The sequence below is a fragment of the Gorilla gorilla genome, chromosome 2, assembly GCF_029281585.2.
Source record: "Gorilla gorilla gorilla isolate KB3781 chromosome 2, NHGRI_mGorGor1-v2.1_pri, whole genome shotgun sequence".
Classification (NCBI taxonomy): domain Eukaryota; kingdom Metazoa; phylum Chordata; class Mammalia; order Primates; family Hominidae; genus Gorilla; species Gorilla gorilla.
The window spans coordinates 152,904,836-152,924,699 of NC_086017.1; the positions used below are offsets into that span (position 1 = coordinate 152,904,836).

Consider the following 19,864-nt stretch of genomic DNA (forward strand, 5'->3'; position numbering starts at 1 on the left):
GTTTTATTTCTTTTATGGCCCAGATCTGATCTATCTTGGTAAATGTTCCATGTGCATGAGAAAAGAATGTGTATTCTGCTGTTACTGGATTGAATGTCCCATAAATGTCAATTAGGTCAAGTTGGTTGGCAGTGTTATTGAAGTCTTCTATATATGTACAAATTTTTACATGTTCTATCAATTATTGAGAGAGGGGAAAATTGTGATTTTGTTTATATCTCCTTGTAGTTTAATCAATTTTTGCCTCATGTATTTTGAAGCTCTGTTTTTAGGTACATAAACATTTTTGATTGTTGTGCCTCTTGATGAATTGACACTCGTCATTATGAAATGGTCTTCTTTATCCTTGGTAATGCTCCCTACTTTGATTGATATTAATATAGCCACTACAGGTTTTTTTAAATGAATATTTACATAATTTGTCTGTTTTCATCCTTTGGTTTTAACCTCTCTGTGTTTTTATATTGAAATTGGGTTTCTTACAGACAGCATACAGATGAGAGCTTCTTTTTTTATCCATTTGACAATCTTTGTCTTTTAATTGTTTAGACCATTATATTTAATGTGATTATCTTTATGGTTTGTTTGGTTTTTAATCTATCATCTTGCCATTTGTTTTCTATTTGTCTCATCTGTTCCTTGTTCCTTTTAAACTAGTTTTCTGTTGCTTTTTGGATTAAGTAACATTTATAAGTCCATTTTTATATCTTTTATTGGCTCGTGAGCTATACCTCTTAGTCTTTTTTTTTCTAGTGGATGCTCTAGTGTTTACAGCCTTCACCTTTAACTTATTACAGTCTACCTTCAAATAACTTTATACTACTTCACTTATAGTATAAGAATCTTACAACAGTATACTTCCATTCTCTTCCTATCCTTTGTGTTTTTGTAGTCATATATTTTACCTTTACCAGTGTTATAAATCCAAGGATACCTCATTATTATGTCTAGTTTAAGCAGTTTTTTTTAATAAGGGGGGAGTTTTTTATGTTTATTCACATATTTACCATTCTGGCATTCTTTAGTCCTTTGGCTATATTCACATTTCTATGTGATATCATATTCTTCTGTCTAAAAGACTTACTTTATACATTTCTTATAATCCTGGTCTGCTGGTGATGAATTCTCTAAGCCTTTGTATATCTAACAAGTCTATGCTGCCTTCATTTATAAAGTTGTTTTTTTTTTTTGGCCGGGTACAAAATATTTGATTGATAGTTAATACTTTTTTTTTTTTGGAGATGGAGTCTCGCTCCTGTCGCACAGGCTGGAGTGCAGTAGCGCAATCTCGGCTCACTACAACCTCCACCCCCTGGGTTCAAGTGATTCTCCTTCCTCAGCCTCCCGAGTAGCTGGGATTACAGGCGCCTGCCACCATACCTGGCCAATTTTTGTATTTTTGGTAGAGGCAGGGTTTCACCATGTTGGCCAGGCTGGTCTCAAACTCCTGACCTCAGGTGATCCACCTGTCTTGGCCTCCCAAAGTGCTAGGATTACAGGTGTGAGCCACCACTCCCAGCAGACAGTTAATACTTTCAAGATGTTGCTCCACTATCTTCTGCTCATATTGTTTCTGAAGAGACATCATTTTTATCTCTATTGTTTTGTATATAATTTGTTTTTATTCCTCTGTATGCTTTTTTTTCTTCTTCTTCTTCTTTTTTCAGACAGAGTCTCACTGTCACCCAGGCTGGAGTGCAGTGACGTGATCTTGGCTCACTGTAACCTCTGCCTCCCCGGTTCAAACAATTTTCGTGCCTCAGCATCCCAAATACCTGGGACTACAGGCGTGCAACCAATATGCCCAGCTAAATTTTTTTCATATTTTTAGTAGAGACGGAGTTTCGCCATGTTGCCCAAGCTAGTCTCAAGCCCCTGGCCTCAAGTGATCCGCCCACCTTAGCCTCCCAAAGTGCTAGGATTACAGGTGTGAGCCACCGTGCCCAGCCTCTGGCTGCTTTTAAGACTTTCTTTTTATCACTGGTTTTCAGCAGCTGAAGTATGACGTGCTTAGTGTGACTTTCTTCTTGTTTTTTCAGATTGGAGTTTGTTGAACTTCTTAGATCTATGTGTTTGCAGTTTTCATCAAATTTAGAAAATTTTAGACCACTCCTTTTCAAGTATTTTTTTTTCTATCACTCCTGTCTTTTATTCTTCTGAAACTCTAATTATATATAGGTTAGGCTACTTGATTTTGTCCCACAGCTAAATGATGTTGTGTTCTTTTTTTTTTTTTTTTTTTCGGGCTTTTTGTCCTCTGCATTTCACTTTGGGTAGTTTCTGTTGTTATGTCTTCACATATTGTCTACAATGTCTACTATGCTGCAAAGTCCATCCAATGTGTTTTACTTATCTCAGACATTGTACTTTTTAATTTCTGAAAGTTCAATTTAAGTCTTTTTTTTTTTTTTTGAGACAGAGTATCGCCGTGTCACCCAGGCTGTAGTGCAGTGGTGTGATCTCAGCTCACTGCAATCTCCACCACCCAGGTTCAAGCAATTCTCCTGCCTCAGCCTTCCAAATAGCTGGGATTACACGCACTCGCCACCATGCCTGGCTAATTTTTGTATTTTTAGAGATGGGTTTTCACCATGTTGGCCAGGCTGGTCTTGAACTTGAAATATTTTGCACAGATGAATTACAAAGTCACCACCTCTGGCAAATGAATCAGAGGAAGTTCCCCTTCCAGGTCCACGCTTTGGAGCCCAGCATTTGGCAAGCAGATCTCTGTTGGATTTCAGCCCCACTTAGCCTCTTGGAAGGCACCTTGTGCAGGGCACAAGCACTTAACCATGTGGGTGGCCCTGGTCACAGCTGGCGTGTAGTGAATGCTCCATCAAATCTTAGCTCATGTGAGGCTGCATGGTGTAATGGTGAGATCCAAAGCCTCTGGAGTCGACCTAGATGTAGAATCGTTGAGTTATGAAGTTTGTCCTCCTCACTTCCTGCCCTCCTTCTGTGGACCCTCTGTTCCGCCTCACATCCCTGCTGTCCACTCATTTTGTCTGAAGACAGTGCACACAACCAGGCAGTTCAGGAAGCCAAGGCTGGTCAAATCCTGACTAGGCCAACTGTTTCCTCAAGAGCAAGACCTTTGAGAGAGTCTGGCAGGACCATTCAGCTCTGGCCTTGCATTCCAGCTGCTGAATCAGTGGAAAATATATACAATGAGCGAGAAAGTAGACTCATATTCAATGTGGACCCTAACTGAAATTTCATACCTGCAGCCCATGGTAAGGGCTTGAAATTGTTTTATTGATAGTCATATAACTTCTTTCAGAGCAAAGGCCATGTGTCAAACCTCTCTTAATCCCTGCAGTGCTAGGTACATAATATGCATGTAATAAGTACGCACTCAATATACCATCAGCAGCATTGCATTTGCAAAATGCTTTCACAGAAATGACTTCATTCTGTTTTCACTACAACCTTACGAAATAGGCAGAACAGGCTTTTTCAGGCCAGTTTTATAGATGAAGGAGGTGAGGGCACATAGCCTGCCGTCATCACATGATCTGACACGTGATTTGACAAGGGGTTGAAGCTGACCAGGAGTCCAGGCCTTTGCCCAGATTTCTTATTCACTCATGATGCCAGAGAGTCCCAAAGACCAGTCAGCAGTCCAGTGCAAGGCCTGCACTTTAAGAAATTTCCCGTGGTGGCACATGCCTGAATTCTAGCTACTTGGGAGGCTGAGGCACAAGAATTGCTTAAATTGGAAGATGGAGGTTGCAGTGAGCCAAGATTATGCCACTTCTCCCCAGCCTGGGTGACACAGCGAGACTCTGTCTCAAAAAAAATTTTTTTTCAATAGTCCTCAAAGAAATTACAAACGTAATGACAGTACAGTTTACTTTTCATAAAACTAAAGTTATTTGATTTAAAGAGCTATCCTTTGTTTTCAGACTATGCCCTTACTAATTTGATGTAAAAATGTTTGCTCATTTACAGTGTGGATAGTTGTTATTTCTTGACATACTAAAAGTTGCCAAACCTTTGTCTGTCCCTCTAAACTTTTGGACATTTGCTGGTGTGTAAAATCTAAACCAAGAAGTCCCGCATTACATTATATCATACCATATCTTTTGAGTAAATAAACGAATTAAGGATTTAAAGCAACCAAAAATCCTTATTCTACCAACTTACCTAGGAGAAGTATCCAAACTAGAGAGAGTAGATTGGTAAAAATTGGTTTCGGGGTGTCTTTGGTCTCACATTGGGCCAATGCATCATCTTGGGTTTGGGGTTGGGGGAGGGGTTTAAAAAGAGAGATCATTCTCCAAAATAACTGGATTGAGGTTCTTTGAGTAACAATGCTTGACACGATGCCTGTGTGTGTGTGTGTGTGTGTGTGTGTGTGTGTGTGTGTGTGTGTGATTTTCTTTTGACAGCCTGATCAAATACTCTGCCTGCTTAAGGGAAATTGACCTTGGAAACAATGTTCTGGGAGAAATGGCTGCTGCTAACGTACTTGAAGCGCTGAGAGCCAGAAAGACAGGTAGAGTGTTTTCAGATTATGTGTTTCCCCTCCACCTGCCCACAGCCACTCACTCCTAAACGCTGTACTACTCACAACTTGCTCCACTTTTTTCATTTAAGTAACTGGCCCGAGCTATGCAATGACCAGGAACACTGTCACAGGCCAGCCATCACTGTGTCAATTTTCCCGGTGATTTGCACAGAGTTCAAGAATTTCTAGGTTGTCATATGTAGCCTTCAATATAAGTAATGCATGTTTTTAAAGGGAAATTTTCTCTATTGCTTTTTTTCTCTCTTGATCCCCTCATCCTTGCCTGTTCTCGAAGAAATGCTTCTCCCACTCTCCATTCTCCTCTCAGCCCAACCTGCAAAGAGGTCTCCAGATATCAATTGGAAAACTCAAGTAACACCCCCCCGTAAGATATTGATGTGCTTTCTGGATCATCAAACGATGATTAAATTGTGATTGGCATAGGGAGAGCAGTAAGTCTTTTATGATCCTGCAATCCTTTGAAAAGGAGAGAATCACATGTGGAAGGAGTTGGTTCCTTCCTATGGCCACTCCTGCCCTCTCCATCGCCAGCATGCATGACTGGAATTAATGATGGCTGCTTGCCCTGCTAATGCAGAGGAGGTGAAGAAATGTCATTTTAAATGAAGCTCAATGGAAGACTTCATAAACAGATTTGAAAATGCAAATTCAACCTTAAGAAAAGTAGAAAGAACTCTTGGTATGTTACTGGGCAGGTCAAGCGGAGAGAATTAAGCAGTCCAAGCATCTGTCTCTACCATTTCCTCAGAATGGTCTTAGAGGCATAGTGTAATCATAGATTGCATTTTTCTTTTAATGCTCTAGAGTTTTAGATAGAAGAATTATAATGATATTACTGTGTATTGTATTGACATTTTTAAAACTAAAACTCCTACATTTTTAACAGCCAATCAAGTGATTCCATGATGTTTAAGTTATCCCTTTATTTTAGAGAAACAGAATATCTACTTTCTATTCCATTAGAGTTGAATTCAATTTCAGCAGAATTACTCTGTTAAATTTAGTTCAAATATAGCTTTAAGCTTGATAAACTGAAGGCAGGTTAATGCTTTCATTTTGTTTTTCCTGGCACCATAGTAACTTTTTCATTATACATTGAGGGAGAAGACGTTACAAGTCTGCAGGCAGTCTCGTGACCATGACTAGAGTGAATGCTAATGACAATCAGTCTCAGATGACTTGATGGAAAGTGATTATCTCTGAGTATGTATTTGGAGCTGGAAAACATCATGCTTTGCTTAGTAAATGTTTTAATTTGCATAAATGAGAAGATAATTATGAAATATCCACCTGAAAATACAAATACGCATTTAGAAGGCATTAAAAAGTAATTTATAGTTCAAGAAATCTTTTTTTCAAATATAGTAATATGTATCATGAGTAGCCTTAATGCATCCCTCTCTTGAGCTGAAATAATTATGGTGTTTCTGATGGAACACTTCAATTGGATTGTTAGTTTGAACACCAAGGAGATTCCTCAAAACAGGGTTAACTGGTTGGGTTTTATAGGAAAAGTCTCTTCCCATTCAGCCCTAATGGCATCATTTTAAACATTAAAAGCAATTAGTAGTATTACTAATTATAGAACTAATGTTCTTCAATTGATTGTTTCTTAACATTTGCAAGTTAACAAGCTAATTTCTAATTCTAATTCTAATTCGTTCATGAAATCCAAATTAACAGCCTGAGGTCACTTACTTGGCTATTAAGGAGATCTTAATGACCTGCCTTTAATGATGGACGAGGCCCAGTGAAATCTTCATCAGAAACATTAGCAAGCTCATTTCATTAAAAAAAAAAAATAGCTAGTGAAACAATAAGCTGTTATCCTGTCTTACTGCTTTTTCACTAATAAGAAAACAGAGTACTGAGGGAACATTTCATTTATTCATTCTTATTTCTTTCAATATATATTTGTTAAATGCCTATCATGTACCAGGCCCCGTTCTGGGCCTCGTAGGAGGAGAGTCATGAATTCCTGCCTTCATGAGGCATATATATGATTGTATATCTGATGGGGATCATACTTAGAGGAAAAATGAAGCAAATGAGGGGGTAAAGGGTGTGTCAGGGCATGGGGGTTGCCATCTTAGGGTAGCTAGGGAAGGCTTTGCTGAGAAGGGACACTTGAGTAAAGACCTAAAGTAGTGACGGAGCAGGCCATGTGAATATCTGAGAGATGAGCATTCTGGCTAGAAGGAACAGCAAGTGCCAAGGCCTTAAGGTAGGAGCCTCCTGGTGTGTTCAGTAAAGCAGCCAGCATGGCTGAATGGAGTGAGCTAGAATGGGAGAGTCAGAGGACAAACAATTTGAGATGCAAGTATGCAGAGCAGAAAGCCTTCTAGACCCTTGTGAGGACTTTTGGGTGTAACTGTTGACATGGAAAGGCTTTTGAGAATGATAAACCTAGAAGTAACCTGATGTAACCCACATTTTAACAGGATTGCTTCAGCTCTATGTTAAAAATAGACTATAGGGGAGGCAAGGGCAGAACAAGGATTCTAGTTAGGGAGTTTTCTCTGGGAAAACTACACAGAGCCTTTCAGCAGACCCAGAACACCCAGCAAGGTGGAAAATGTGGGTTGGGGAGAAGCTACAAAGATGAGAATTAAGGAAAATTGTACACATTGAGCAGTTGAAACTCAGTCCTTACTACCACCCCAGGCTTGTCTGCCCTGCTTCCAGAAGGCTGACAGCCATGTAGAAGATTGGGGTATTACTTGAGAAATTGAATAGCCCTAGAAAAAGAAATTCTAGATGCTGACAGCTGGCCATCTCCTCACCATTCAAAGAAGCCTTCAGGTCAGCAAGCCCTGAACATACATGACAGCTGCCCATCAGCCCTTGTACGTCTTATGCTTCATTGTGAACAGATACCTGAGAACCTCCAGACACTTGAGGCAAGTCTCCAACACGAGAGACCAACCCTGAAACAGAGGGAATGAAGGAACCCTGAAGATACAGAAACAATGCAGAAAACTAAAGAAAAACCAGAAAAAGCTGTAACATTATAGCATTCTGAATGGAAGAAAAGATAAGGCATCCATAAAAAGGGAATGGGGTACTATGAAAGAAGAACAATTAGAAAATAAGAAAAAGTTTTTGGACAGTAAAAAAGATAGACAAAATAAAATATTCTGGGGGGAAAAAAAAGGTAGACAGATAAAATCAAGAAAGTCAGCCCTCTGCTCCTCCAGTTTGAGAGACAGCTGCATTTTCTCATGCAGCGCCAGCTGCGCCCCTCAGACACCAGGGTGAAGGTGAAGGCCAGAATAAACAGATGTATCCACAGTGGGCCTTGGTCACCAGGGCTGCTTTTAACTCTGGCAAAGTGGATGTTGTCACCATCAATGACCCCTTCATTGACCACAACTACATGGCCTACATGTTCTAGTATGAGCATGTTCCAGTATGAACAAGGCCAAGTTCCACATGACCTCCAAGAGAGTAAGACCCCTGAACCACCAGTCCGAGCAAAGAGGACGAGAGAGGCCCTCAGCTGCTGGGGAGTCCCTGCTGCACTCAGTCCCCCACCACACTGAGATTCCCCCCTGAAGAGGGAAGGTCTGGGGAACTCTGCTTTGTTGTGTACCATCAACAAAGTCACCTGTACTCAGCCCCCACCCCACCCCCCAAAAAAGAAAGAAAGCTTCAGAAGTGAAACAAAAGATAAGGAGATGAAAAATTGGTGAGAAAGTATAAGAGACAGAGGATCAACCTACGAACATCAGTGTCTAACTAAGAGTTTTCAGAAAGAGAAAGCAGAGAAAAGTGAAGACAGGGAATTATCAAAGGAATAAATAAAGAACTTTCCCAGAACCAAGGAACATAAATCTGCACGTTGAAAGAGCCCATTGGGTGTCCAGCACAGGGAAATATAAAAAGTATATCATGATGGCATTCAGAACACTAGGAATAAAAAGGGGATCCTAACAGCTAACTAAAAGAAAACAATTTGCATCCAAAGGACTGGGAATTAGAATGACATCAGACTTCGTAACTAGAAGCTAGGGGCAACAAAGTGCTACTGTGACAATTCTATGAGAAGTCTATACATTCCCAACTTCTAACCATGTATGAGGCCAAAATAAAGATGTTTTCAACATGCAAGCATTCCAAACATGTGCCTCCTCTGAGTCTATTCCTAGGAAACTTCCAAAGAACATGCTTGAGCAAAATGAGAAAATAAACCAGGAAGACAAGCCAGGCGCAGTGGCTCATGCCTGTAATCCTTGCACTTTGGGAGGCTGAGGCAGGCGGATCACTTGAGGTCAGGAGTTCGAGACCAGCCTGGCCAACTTGGCGAAACCCCCGTCTCTACTAAAAATACAAAATTAGCCAGGCATGGTGGTAAACACCTGTAAGCCCAGCTACTAAGGAGGCTGAGGCAGGAGAATCACTTGAACCGAGGAGGCGGAGGTTGCAATGGGCCGAGATCGCACCGCTGCACTCCAGCCTGGGCAATAGAATGAGACTGTCTCAAAAAATAAAAAAATAAAAATAAAATAAAATAAACCACAAAAACAAAGAACGCCAAGTTCAGAAATCGGAAGGCCCAATACAGGACAGTAAAAAAGGGAGTCCCAGATGATGGTTGAGGTAAATTCAAATTGGAGCAGAAAAGTAGAAGACTTTGTAAAGGAGAAAGACTTGGTTAAAAACTGAACTTATAGAGCATGTGAAATACTTAAGTATTTTGTAAACTGAGGTCAGGAGTTCAAGACCAGCCTGGCCAACATGATGAAACCCCCATCTCTACTAAAAATACAAAAATAAAAAATAAATACTTAGGTATTTTGAAAGAAATATTGATAAGTATATTTGAAATGACAGAAACCTGTGGGAAAATATTTAGAATAGGTACACAGAAAACTCTGCAAATGAAAAAACAGGCAATTATTAACTTAGACAAAAGATAGATATACAATGAAATATGTACAAAAATATACCAATGAATACACCAAGTGTTGATTTAACTAAAAATTGTGATATATCTTTATTGGGAGGCTTGGTGAGAGGAAGTTACAAAAGTCAATATGTAAAATTTTAAATGGAAATATCAAGAAATAATATAATAAGCACTTTGTTTAAACTCAGGGAGTAAATATCATGAAAAACTGCTGAATAAGTTGAAAGTGGCTGCCTCTGCAGAAGAGAACTTAGGGCCACGTGCAGTGGCCTACACCTGTAATCCCAGCACTTTGGGAGGATCACTTGAGCCCAGGAGTTCGATACCAGCCTGGGCAACCTAGGGAGACCCCATCTCTACAAGAAGAAGAACAAGAGGAAGAGGAAGAAGAAGAAGAAGAAGAAGAAGAAGAAGAAAGAGAGGGAGGGGGAGGGGAGGAGGAGGGGGAAAGAAAGAAGGAAGGAAAGAAAGAAAGAGAAGAAAGAATGAGAGAGAGAAAGAAAGGAAGGAAGGAGGGAAGGAAGGAAGGAGGGAAGGAAGGAAGGAGGGAAGGAAGGAAGGAAGAAGAAAGAAAGAAAAAAAGAAAGAAAAGAAAAGAGAAAAGAAAAAAGAAAAGAAAAGAAAGAAAATAAATTGGTCTGTTGCCCAGGCTGGAGTCCAGTGGCATGATCTTAGCTCACTGTATCCTTGAACTTCTGGGCTCAAATGATCGTCCTACCTCAGCCTCCCAAGTAGTTAGGACTACAGGCATGTGCCACCATGCCTGGCTAATTTTAAATTTTTTGTAGAGGTTAGGTCTTGCCATTTTTCCCAGGCTGGTCTTGAACTCCTGAAACCCAAAGTGCTAGGATTGCAGGCATAAGCCACTAGCCACTTCACCCAGCCAAAAATATTTTTAAAGAGAGAATTGAAAAGTGCCTAGCTTTCTCACCATGTAATTTGTTGTTATATAACTCCAGGTCAATACCTAATGCTGGCTTAAATCATCTTAGTTTCCACAAAAGAAGAGGAAGTCTCAAACACTTGGGATATGCTTCATTGAAGAATGAGTAGAATTTTATAAGTGGAAAATAAGTAGAAAGGATGACCGAAAGTGTGGCATCCAGGAAACATAACAGTCTTTTGTGAGCTTAGGTGACGCATGAATCCTCTGAGGTCTCAGCTGGCCTCCATTCCACACTCCTGGCCCCATTTCAAATGGTCTGTAGCATATGAAACACCTCACAGCCTGCACCGTGCATCCCACACTCCCTCCTTGCCTCAGTGGTCAAGACTTTGACCTTTGTTTTCCTGCTGAAGACTTTGCCTTCCCCTGCTTTGGACCTGTCCTCTTTATATTTCTAACTCCGAGCTTTGTTTTTCTCCTTGACCAGGATTTATACCTGTTTCTGATTAAATACTGCCTCATATAGAGATAGTGTTTGGCTACAGGTAACAGAACCAGCTACAGTGCCCTACACAGGTGGAAGACGACTGGGCAGGTACAGCTACTGCACCACATCATCAACGTCCCAGATTCCTTCTCTCCTTCTCCACCATCACCTCAGCAAGTGGCCCTTATCCTCATGGCTGCAAGGTGGCTCCCACGCCTGTGACCTCTCCTCTCCATTCCAGACCAGAAGAAGGAGAAGAAAGGACAAGGAGGAAGTGCTAGTATCTGATTTCTGGCCCATTCTTTTTTTTTTTTTTTTTTTTTTGAGACAGTTTCGTTCTTGTTGCCCAAGCTGGAGTGCAATGGTGTGATCTTGGCTCACTGCAACCTCCACCTCCTGGGTTCAAGCAATTCTCCTGCCTCCCAAATAGCTGGGATCACAGGCATGCACCACCATGCCTGGCTAATTTTGTATTTTTAGTAGAGACGGGGTTTCTCCACATTGGTGAGGCTGGTCTCAAACTCCCAACCACAGGTGATCCGCCCACCTCGGCCTCCCAAAGTGCTGGGATTACTGCGCCCGGCCTCAAGTTGTGACATTCTAAACCACATTGTCTTACACCTCCAGGTTCCTTTCCATATTCATCCACCTTGCCTTCCACTGCTCTTTCCTGTGCCCAGCCTGATTTGACCTCATACTTGTACAAGCATTTTCATACTTCAACCTCAACTTACCCTCTGGAGCTGAAATTCAGTACTATTTTCTAAAGTTCTTGTTTTTCCTCTCAACTGTATTTCTTGTTTTCCCTTCTGCTTTTGGCCTCTCCCTGGAGAAGCCTGGCCTCCAGAAACTGTAGTGTTAGGCACCTCCGGCCTTATAAGCAGGACCTAGCCGTATGGCTAAATGAGAAGCAGGAAGGAGGAGAAGGGAGAGTTCCATGGGAAAGAATATGGAGGAGGGGTTGACACAGGCTCTCTAATAACACATTAGGGATTTGAGTCTTTATTTTATAGGAAAATCAGTGAGAACTCTGGGTTTCAAGTGATACAAAACCAATTCAAACTGACTTAAGTACAAAAGCAAATCTGTTGACTCCTGTAAGTCCAGGGTGGTTCTAGCTAAAAGTCCAGCTGAAATCAAGGGTTCACATAACGCCGCCCACCTCCATCTCCTGGGAGTTCTGCTGCTGTGTTGACTTTACTCTCAGGCAGGCTCTTTCCCACATGGGGGCAAGTTGAGCAGCATTAGCCAGAGGGTTACATTCTGCCTGGTTAATAATTTCAAGAAGGAGCTCTTCTTTGGACTTTCACTGGAGGACCATGAGTCACATGCACACCTGTTAACCAATCACTGTGCCAGGGAGATGAAATACACTAGACATCCCTGGGCTATGTGCATACCCTGGAGGGCAGGGGAGTGGAACCCTAAAACAAACTCAAGGTGCTGTTGCAGAAAGAAGCTGAAATAGAAGCTGGGTAGGCGGAAACAAGAGATGTCTACTAAAGAAAGAGGGCCAGTAATGGTATTAGAGCTGGTAATGAGAAGATCAGAATGTTGCTTTCAGATGATTAATCAGGAAGCAGGGTCCAGGAGGGGTTTGGGGTTGGGGAAGTTTGGGATTAGGAAAACCGGTTAGGAGGGTACTCTATCATCCAGGTAAAAGACGTGACAGTGAGAATGGGAAAGACAGGACAAGTGTAAGAAGTTACTTCAGAGGTGAATTAATTGTCAGCATCACTCGCACCAAGAAGGTATAAGGAAGAGGTATGAGGTCAGAGGAAAGTCACTCGGCTAATAAGAATGTGGGAAAACGCCTCTCTCAGAAGCCTAAGACCCACTCCCTCTAATGTAGTTGTGAGATATCCTACCTATTTATGATTATGTTCTTTCCCCGTGCAGGTAAACTACCGGTCTTAAAAATTACAGTCACTCCCCAGATCTCTTCAGATACCTTCAGATCGATTTGGAAAAATAGCAAGAAGTCTAACACTATGCGTAAAAGAAGAAAAAGGTAAGTTCTTGGACGTCTGTGTCAGTGAGGAGCAGCCACCAGGGAGTGCTGTGTGGAGCCTGGGCCCTTGGGGCAGACGGCACCATCAGCCGCAGGTTTTGCATTTGATTATATGAGAATTTAGGTTCTAGGTCATGCTCCCCTAAACCATCATTCCAATCTGATGGATGATGATTGAACCAAGAGACAAGTAAGTAAGAGAACAACAGTTTCCTCAAAGATTGGCACAGACTGGGCCTCCCCTCTTTAATTCCCACCCCTACCCAAATCCTAGTTGCTGCTAGCCTATTGTGGATCTGAAAAGATAAATTTACTTTTAAATTTACCTAAACTCTTTATGAAGGCTGTGCTACCTCTTAGGAGGTAATGCTTTATATATGTTTATTCTCTACTGTAAGAAGTTGAACTCCCTTTTTTCTATAATTTATGATTTCCTGTTTATTATTTCACAGACTAAAAACTGAATATAGGTGCTATATTTCCATATGGATGTCATCTATTTCCATGGCCAAGCAGATATGCCTGGATAGATATTGCTTATTCTATAGTAATATTTTTCACTGTAACCAAGTCCTTTTGAAGTTCTCAAATTTGATGATTATTGTATGAAAGTTTAAAGTCATGTGATAATCCTGTCTTGTGATGATCCCATCACACTTGTCATTTTCTAAAATGTGGGTTTCACAAGTAGGCCTTAGTAAAAAAAGACTCAATTCTCTGAGGCTTCATCTCTCCTGCATATGAAATTTATAAGTTGAAGGAAGTCATACTTTTATCTAAAAAAGAAAGAATCCTCTTTCATAAATATACCTATAGTTGGGAACAATAAGAATGCTTGGAAATAATAACCACTTCCTAAAAGACACCATCCCTAAAAATGAGGATCCTCCCGAAATGAGGAAACTTTTTTTTTTTAAGACAGGGTCTTGCTCTGTTGCCCAGGCTGGAGTGCAATGGCACCATCTTGGCTCACTGCAACCTCTGCCTCCTGGGTTCAAGTGATTCTCCTGCCTCAGCCTCCTGAGTAGCTGGGATTATAGGCGCGCACCACCATGCCCAGCTGATTTTTTGTATTATTAGTAGAGACAGGGTTTCACCATGTTGGCCAGGCTGGTGTCGAACTCCTGACCTCAGGTGATCCACCTGCCTTGGCCTCCCAAAGTTCTGGGATTACAGGCGTGATCCACAGCGCCCAGCCAAATGAGGAAACTTTTAATTCCTCTGCCCCACCCTGAAGATGCCACATAGCCCCGTGAGAAATGGAAGAGGTGTGGTTGATTGATATACAGAAGACAGTGGGTGAGTTGAGTTTTATATGCCACAACAATTATGGTGCAGGATGAAGAGCATGGCCTAGGCAGTTAGATGAACCAGAAGTCTCTATGGAGGAACTGCCGCTTTCCAAGTACTGAGCCTGGGCAAGTCAGTTCACCTCATGCTCCTCAGTTTCCTCTTATGTAAGACATAGTTAAGAGTAGCAGGGCTGGGTGCAATGGCTCATGCCTGTAATCCCAGCAATTTGGGAGGCTGAGACAAAAGGATAGCTTGAGGCCAGGACTTCAAGACCAGCCTGAGCAACATAGTGAGACCCCCTATCTCTACAAAAAATTTAAAAATTAGCCAGCTGTGGTGGCATGTGCCTGTAGGCCTCGCTATTTGAGAGGCTGAGGCAGGAGGATTGCTTAAGCCCAGGAGTATAACGCTTCAGTGAGCTGTAATTGCACCACTGCACTCCAGTCTGGGTGAGGAAGTGAGACCCTATCTCAAAAAAAAAAAAAAGAGTAGCGCCTATCTCAATTGGTGAGCATTGAATGAGACCACACATGTCAAGCATTTTAGAACAATGCCTTGTTCATATTATACACTCAAAAATAAATATGAATGGCTCTTATTATTGCTGCTGTTATTGTGGATGTTAGAATTGAGTGGTGCCAGTTATTTCACCTATGACAACCACACAAGAAACATAGGAAAGAAATGAAAAAAAGAAGACTGAAGACCTCTTCACTTTGAAGTAAAAATAAAAAACGAAAACTTCATTCATTCTATCTACAAATTTAACAAGTGCTAGCAAGTTTGTGGAATCAAACTAACTGTAGGGTAAGAATGGTACAGTAAATTAGCTCCACTCTCCAGGGTCTTAGGATCTAGCTAAGAAGACAAGATCTTCGGCCAGGCACGGTAGCTCACGCCTGTAATCCCAGCATTTTGGGAGGCCGAGGCGGGTGGATCACCTGAGGTCAAGAGTTCAACACCATCCTGGCCAACATGGTGAATCCCTGTCCCTACTAATAATACAAAAATTAGCCAGGCGTGGTGGCACATGCCTGTAATACCAGCTACTCGGGAGGCTTAGGCAGGAGAATCACTTGAACCCGGGAGGCGGAAGTTGCAGTGAGCTGAGATCACGCCATTGCACTCCAGCCTGGGTGACTAGAGCAAAACTCGGTCTCCAAAAAAAAAAAAAGACAAGATTTTCTTGCATTAAAAGTGAACAACAATAAAGTATATGACTTGGAAAAATATGTGTCATTAAGCAGGATAAGAAAGGCCATAGAGTAACAAGATCAATGTAACAAATTTACCAGAACTGATGTATCCAATATGTGAGAGCTCCTGAGAACTGTTCCTGCTTAAAAGAAATGAAAATAGACTGGGTGGGCACCGTGGCTCACGCCTGTAATCCCAGCACTTTGGGAGGCCGAGGTGGGCCGATCACGACGTCAGGAGATCGAGACCATCTTGGCCAACATGGTGAAACCCCATCTCTACTAAAAATACAAAAACTAGCTGGTCGTGGTGGCCCATGCCTGTAATCTCAGCTACTCAGGAGGCTGAGGCAGGAGAATCGCTTGAACCAGGTAGTTGGAAGTTGCAGTGAGCTGAGATCATGCCACTGCACTCCAGCCTGGCAAAAGAGTGAGACTCCGTCAAAAAAAAAAAAAAAAGAAAAGAAAAGTCAAAAAGACCTTTTTTGAAATTTGCCACACATATCCACTGGGTAGGAGTGTAAAATCAGAATACCCCTTTAGCGGGTCTTTTGGCAGTGTTTATTAAAATGAAAAATACATAGCTTTTGACTCGGCCATTCTACTTTTAGAAATTTGTTTACTGTCACATGTGTGCAAGGAAATATGTATGAGGATGTTCACTGCAGCACTCTTTATTTTACATGGGAAATAACTAAATTTTTCTCAAAGAGTTTCAGGGGAATAAATCACAGTAAATGTGTGTGGTAGAATACTATGCAGTCATTGAAAGAGTAATGTGGATATGTAAGTGCTTATATGGAAAAGTATCCAAGTAACACCATTTTTAAAAACAGGTGAGAGAATAGTATATGTGAAAAATTCATACAAAGATGAATTGACATAGTATAATCCAGCAATTTCACTTGTGTGTATACATCTAAAAGAATTGAATGTAACGTCATTAAGAGATATTTGAACACCATGTTCAAAGCAGCATCATTTACAATAAATCAAAGGTGGAAGTAGCCCAAATGTCCATGGAGAGATGACTGGATAAATTAAATGTGATATATACATAAAATGGAATATTACTCGGCCTTAAAAACAAAGGAAATTCTGACACATGCTACGACATGGATAAACCTTTAAGGATATTATGCTAAGTGAATAAGTCAGTCACAAAAAGACAAATACTGCATGCCTCCACTTAGATACTTACAGTAGTCAAAATCAGAGACAGAAAGTAGAATGGTGGTTGGGCGGACGGGTGAGGAGGGAGTTATTGTTTAATAGGTACAGAGTTTCAGTTTTGCAAGATGAAAAAGTTCTGGAGATTGTTTGCACAACACTGTGAACACACTAAACACTACTGAACTGTACACTTAAAATGGTTAAGATGGTAAGTGTGACGCAAATTTTACCACAATTTAAAAAAATTTTTTAATTGATGCATTGTGTGTCTGCTTGTACGTATACAGGAATTTCTGGAGAGTCTATTAATGGTACTTGGGTTTTTATTGTATTCCTGTTTCACTGTTTTTATCATTTGTGAGCTGTCAATTTTTAAAAACTTAAAATTGTTCAATAAATTATGATGAGCTTGTTAAACATCTGTAACAGCGCTCTTTGCTTGCTGTATGACCTGGTGCCAAAAGTGTCGAAGCACAGTAAATGCTGTGATTTCCTGGGAGGACATGAATATGTGGTGGCAAAGAGTGGCCAGTGAGAACAGAAAGATGAGTACATTTTTTCTAAGCACAGAGGGCAGTCCAGCTGAAGAAGGTAGGGGAAGTTCTATCCAATTTCAGAGATGTTAACATGTGAGGAAAATACCATCCATGGTACACATGGATGACTGTGCAGACCAGTCTCACGAGGATCCTGCAGAGGGGTGCCGGGGATGGCTTTGACAGGTAGGTTGGGGCCATATTGTGGCGGGACTTAAATGAACAATCAGGACATTTAGATTTTGTTCTGATGATAATGTGGAGCTTTGGAACATTTTGAGCAGGAGAGTGTCAGGAGGTAGGAAAATTAACCAGGCATGTTAGATTGAATGGCAGTTAGACTGGGGAGGAAAGGCAGGGAAGAAGCCATTACACTGTAATCCAGAAGCAGGGTGATGAGGTTAAGCTCCACAATAGGAAATGGAAAGTTTGGTTGATTCTAGAAATTTCTAAAGAAAGAATGAACAGATAATTACGTATGAAGGGCGAGGAAGGGAAAGAGTCAACAGTGACCGTGGTTTCAGACCAGGACAATTATACCTACGAGAGAATTACATCTCAGGCAGAGAAAGGGAATTGTTGAAAGAAAGCTAAATTTTTCAAGAAAGGAAATGAACTCCCTTTCACCTGTCAAGTTTGAAGCAACAATGAGCCATTCAAGCCGATGTCACCAATATCTAATAGAAAAAACTCAGCAAATTTCAAAAAAGAGACAAAAGCATACACACAGTGCTATACTCATCCGCACCTGCAGCTCAAGAAGATTCAATGTGGAGCAATTTTAGACAAATGGATTAAAATCAATCCCCAAAACTCTACCTTCTCAGGAAAGTCACCAGGTTTCTAAAGAAGGCATCATGAGATTTAGGCATGGGTTTTTCTATTTCATTTTTCATCTATTCTGAAATATTCTACATCACTTCTTTTTTTACATCCGAAATTGATTTACGTCACACAATTGATGATTGATGTCTACAATTAATGAAATATAATGTTGGGAGGATTTAAGGAATTCTCCAACAAAGGCTGATTGCCTTGGTCACATGTACGCTTTCAGTATGGGGTGTGTGTGTATGTGTGTGTGTGTGTTGGGGGAGTGGGGTGGCAGGACTAATGATTTCCGGCCATAGCACCTTCACCTAAGACCAAGAAAGGCAAATGAACTGGAGGGTTCCATGTGACCAAAGAAGACCAGAAAATGCTCAGGGACCTATGGACATAAACACAATTATTTCCAAGAAAAAAGGTGAGCCATAACTCTTGTCTAACAAGTGTGATGGAGAGCAGACTTGCTTAGAAGGACATTCCCAGGAGGAGGCAGCATATACATTTCGGGCTAGCTTTGATCTCTAGCCTCTAGGAACAATTTTCTTGCTTTGTCATTATGGTTCCAAACATTGGTCCCTTTGGGGAAACTACTCCAGCTCAACAAGCAAACGTCATCAGGTTTGTTTTTGTTTTTATTTCTTTCCCTAGTACAGGAAAGAAGTCCAGAATATGCCACTATAGCATAAGGATTATTTTGAGCTAAAGGCGTTTGAGAATCAGTGGATGCAGGAAGAGTTGTTTTATTTTATTTTAATTTTTTCCCTGAACTTACCTGCCTCTCAAAAGAATTCAACTGTCTTAAATTCCTTCCCAGCAATTTCAAAACCAGGGAAGATTGACCCTATCTTTAGAAACAGGAAGTTGGTACTGGGATAATAAATCACCTAATAGACTTTGTCACAAAACTATCATATCTCCCATCTATTCTCCCAAAGGCCTGTTTATCTTTTCTGAAAGTTTTTTCCCAGAAGTGCCCTTTCTCCTTCTCCCTTTCCTTTATTTAGACAGTATATAAGCCCCAAATTCTAATTGCTCCTTGAGTCATAATTTTCTGTGAACTCCGACTGCTTCAGTGAATAAAAATCTGTCCTTTCTCCTGCTAAGCTGTGTTTTGTTGGTTTAATTTGCAATCCCCCGAATACTGAACCTAAGAGGGTAGAGTGAAAGTTTTACCTCCCTGGCAACAGGAAAACTTATTTTGTTAAAGATGAATGGCATAGAAGGGGGAAATGATGGTTGGAGTGAGGGCCAAAGAAATAACAAAAATGTCCACTTGTACTGAGACAAGTTTTTCCTAAATATTTATTAGTTAGTCCTTAAATATTTTGCTTAAGAGAAGTCCTCAAAATGAAAGAAACTACGTCTTCAATGTACTGAGCAGAAGGAAAGGAGACTGTGCAGCTGAGGAAGCCAGGCCTGAAAAATAAGTGTGAGTTGTGTCGCCACACACCAAGGACTGGTGAGAGGAACAACGCACAGTGATGGAGCAGGAACTGAGCAGGCCATGAGGAGGACAGATATTTGTTTTGCTGCATTCAAGGCCACCTATAGTTCCTGCCCTTTGGGTGCTCATGATGGCAGACAAGCCCTCATGAAGGTGAACCAAAGGAGGGTAATCACAGGGGACCCGTTGGCCCCACCACGCCTGAACAGCTGCTGCAGCCTGAACTTTCTGCCTCACTCCTGCTTTCCTTTCTCCCCATGCATGCTTGCTTGTTGCACTGAACTCTGGCGCATCACTCATTCCTGTTCTTTTTGTCAGGAGAAAAAGTTCTCCTGACATGCAGTGTGTCAAAACCGTACTCATCTCCTCCACCTGCCTTCCCACTTCCTGCCCCTGTGCTCCCTCCTGGCTTCTATTTTAAATTTCATTGCAGCAGACACCTCTCTCCAGATTTCATGCCTCAGCAAGGGCACATACCATTCCTCCAGCGAAACCATTCTTTTCCTTTTCACCATTTCATCCTTTTGACTTTCAAACTTCTCACCAACTGGGTGCGTTTTATCCTCCTCT

At 41.2% G+C, this 19,864-nt stretch overlaps 1 protein-coding gene across 2 annotated transcripts in view; it reads left to right on the forward strand.

Moving 5' to 3' along the window:
* LOC101139279 (uncharacterized) overlaps positions 1 to 16,903 on the forward strand; it is a 74,652-nt gene extending 57,749 nt beyond the window's left edge. For both annotated transcript variants that reach the window (XM_055383108.2, XM_063704267.1), the window contains 3 exons: positions 4,392 to 4,498; positions 12,713 to 12,824; positions 13,277 to 16,903. In XM_055383108.2, coding sequence (XP_055239083.2) covers positions 4,392 to 4,498; positions 12,713 to 12,824; positions 13,277 to 13,433 — 376 coding nt within the window. In that variant the 3' untranslated portion in view covers positions 13,434 to 16,903. The remainder of the gene's footprint in view (positions 1 to 4,391; positions 4,499 to 12,712; positions 12,825 to 13,276) is intronic.
* The last annotated feature ends 2,961 nt before the right edge of the window (positions 16,904 to 19,864 follow it).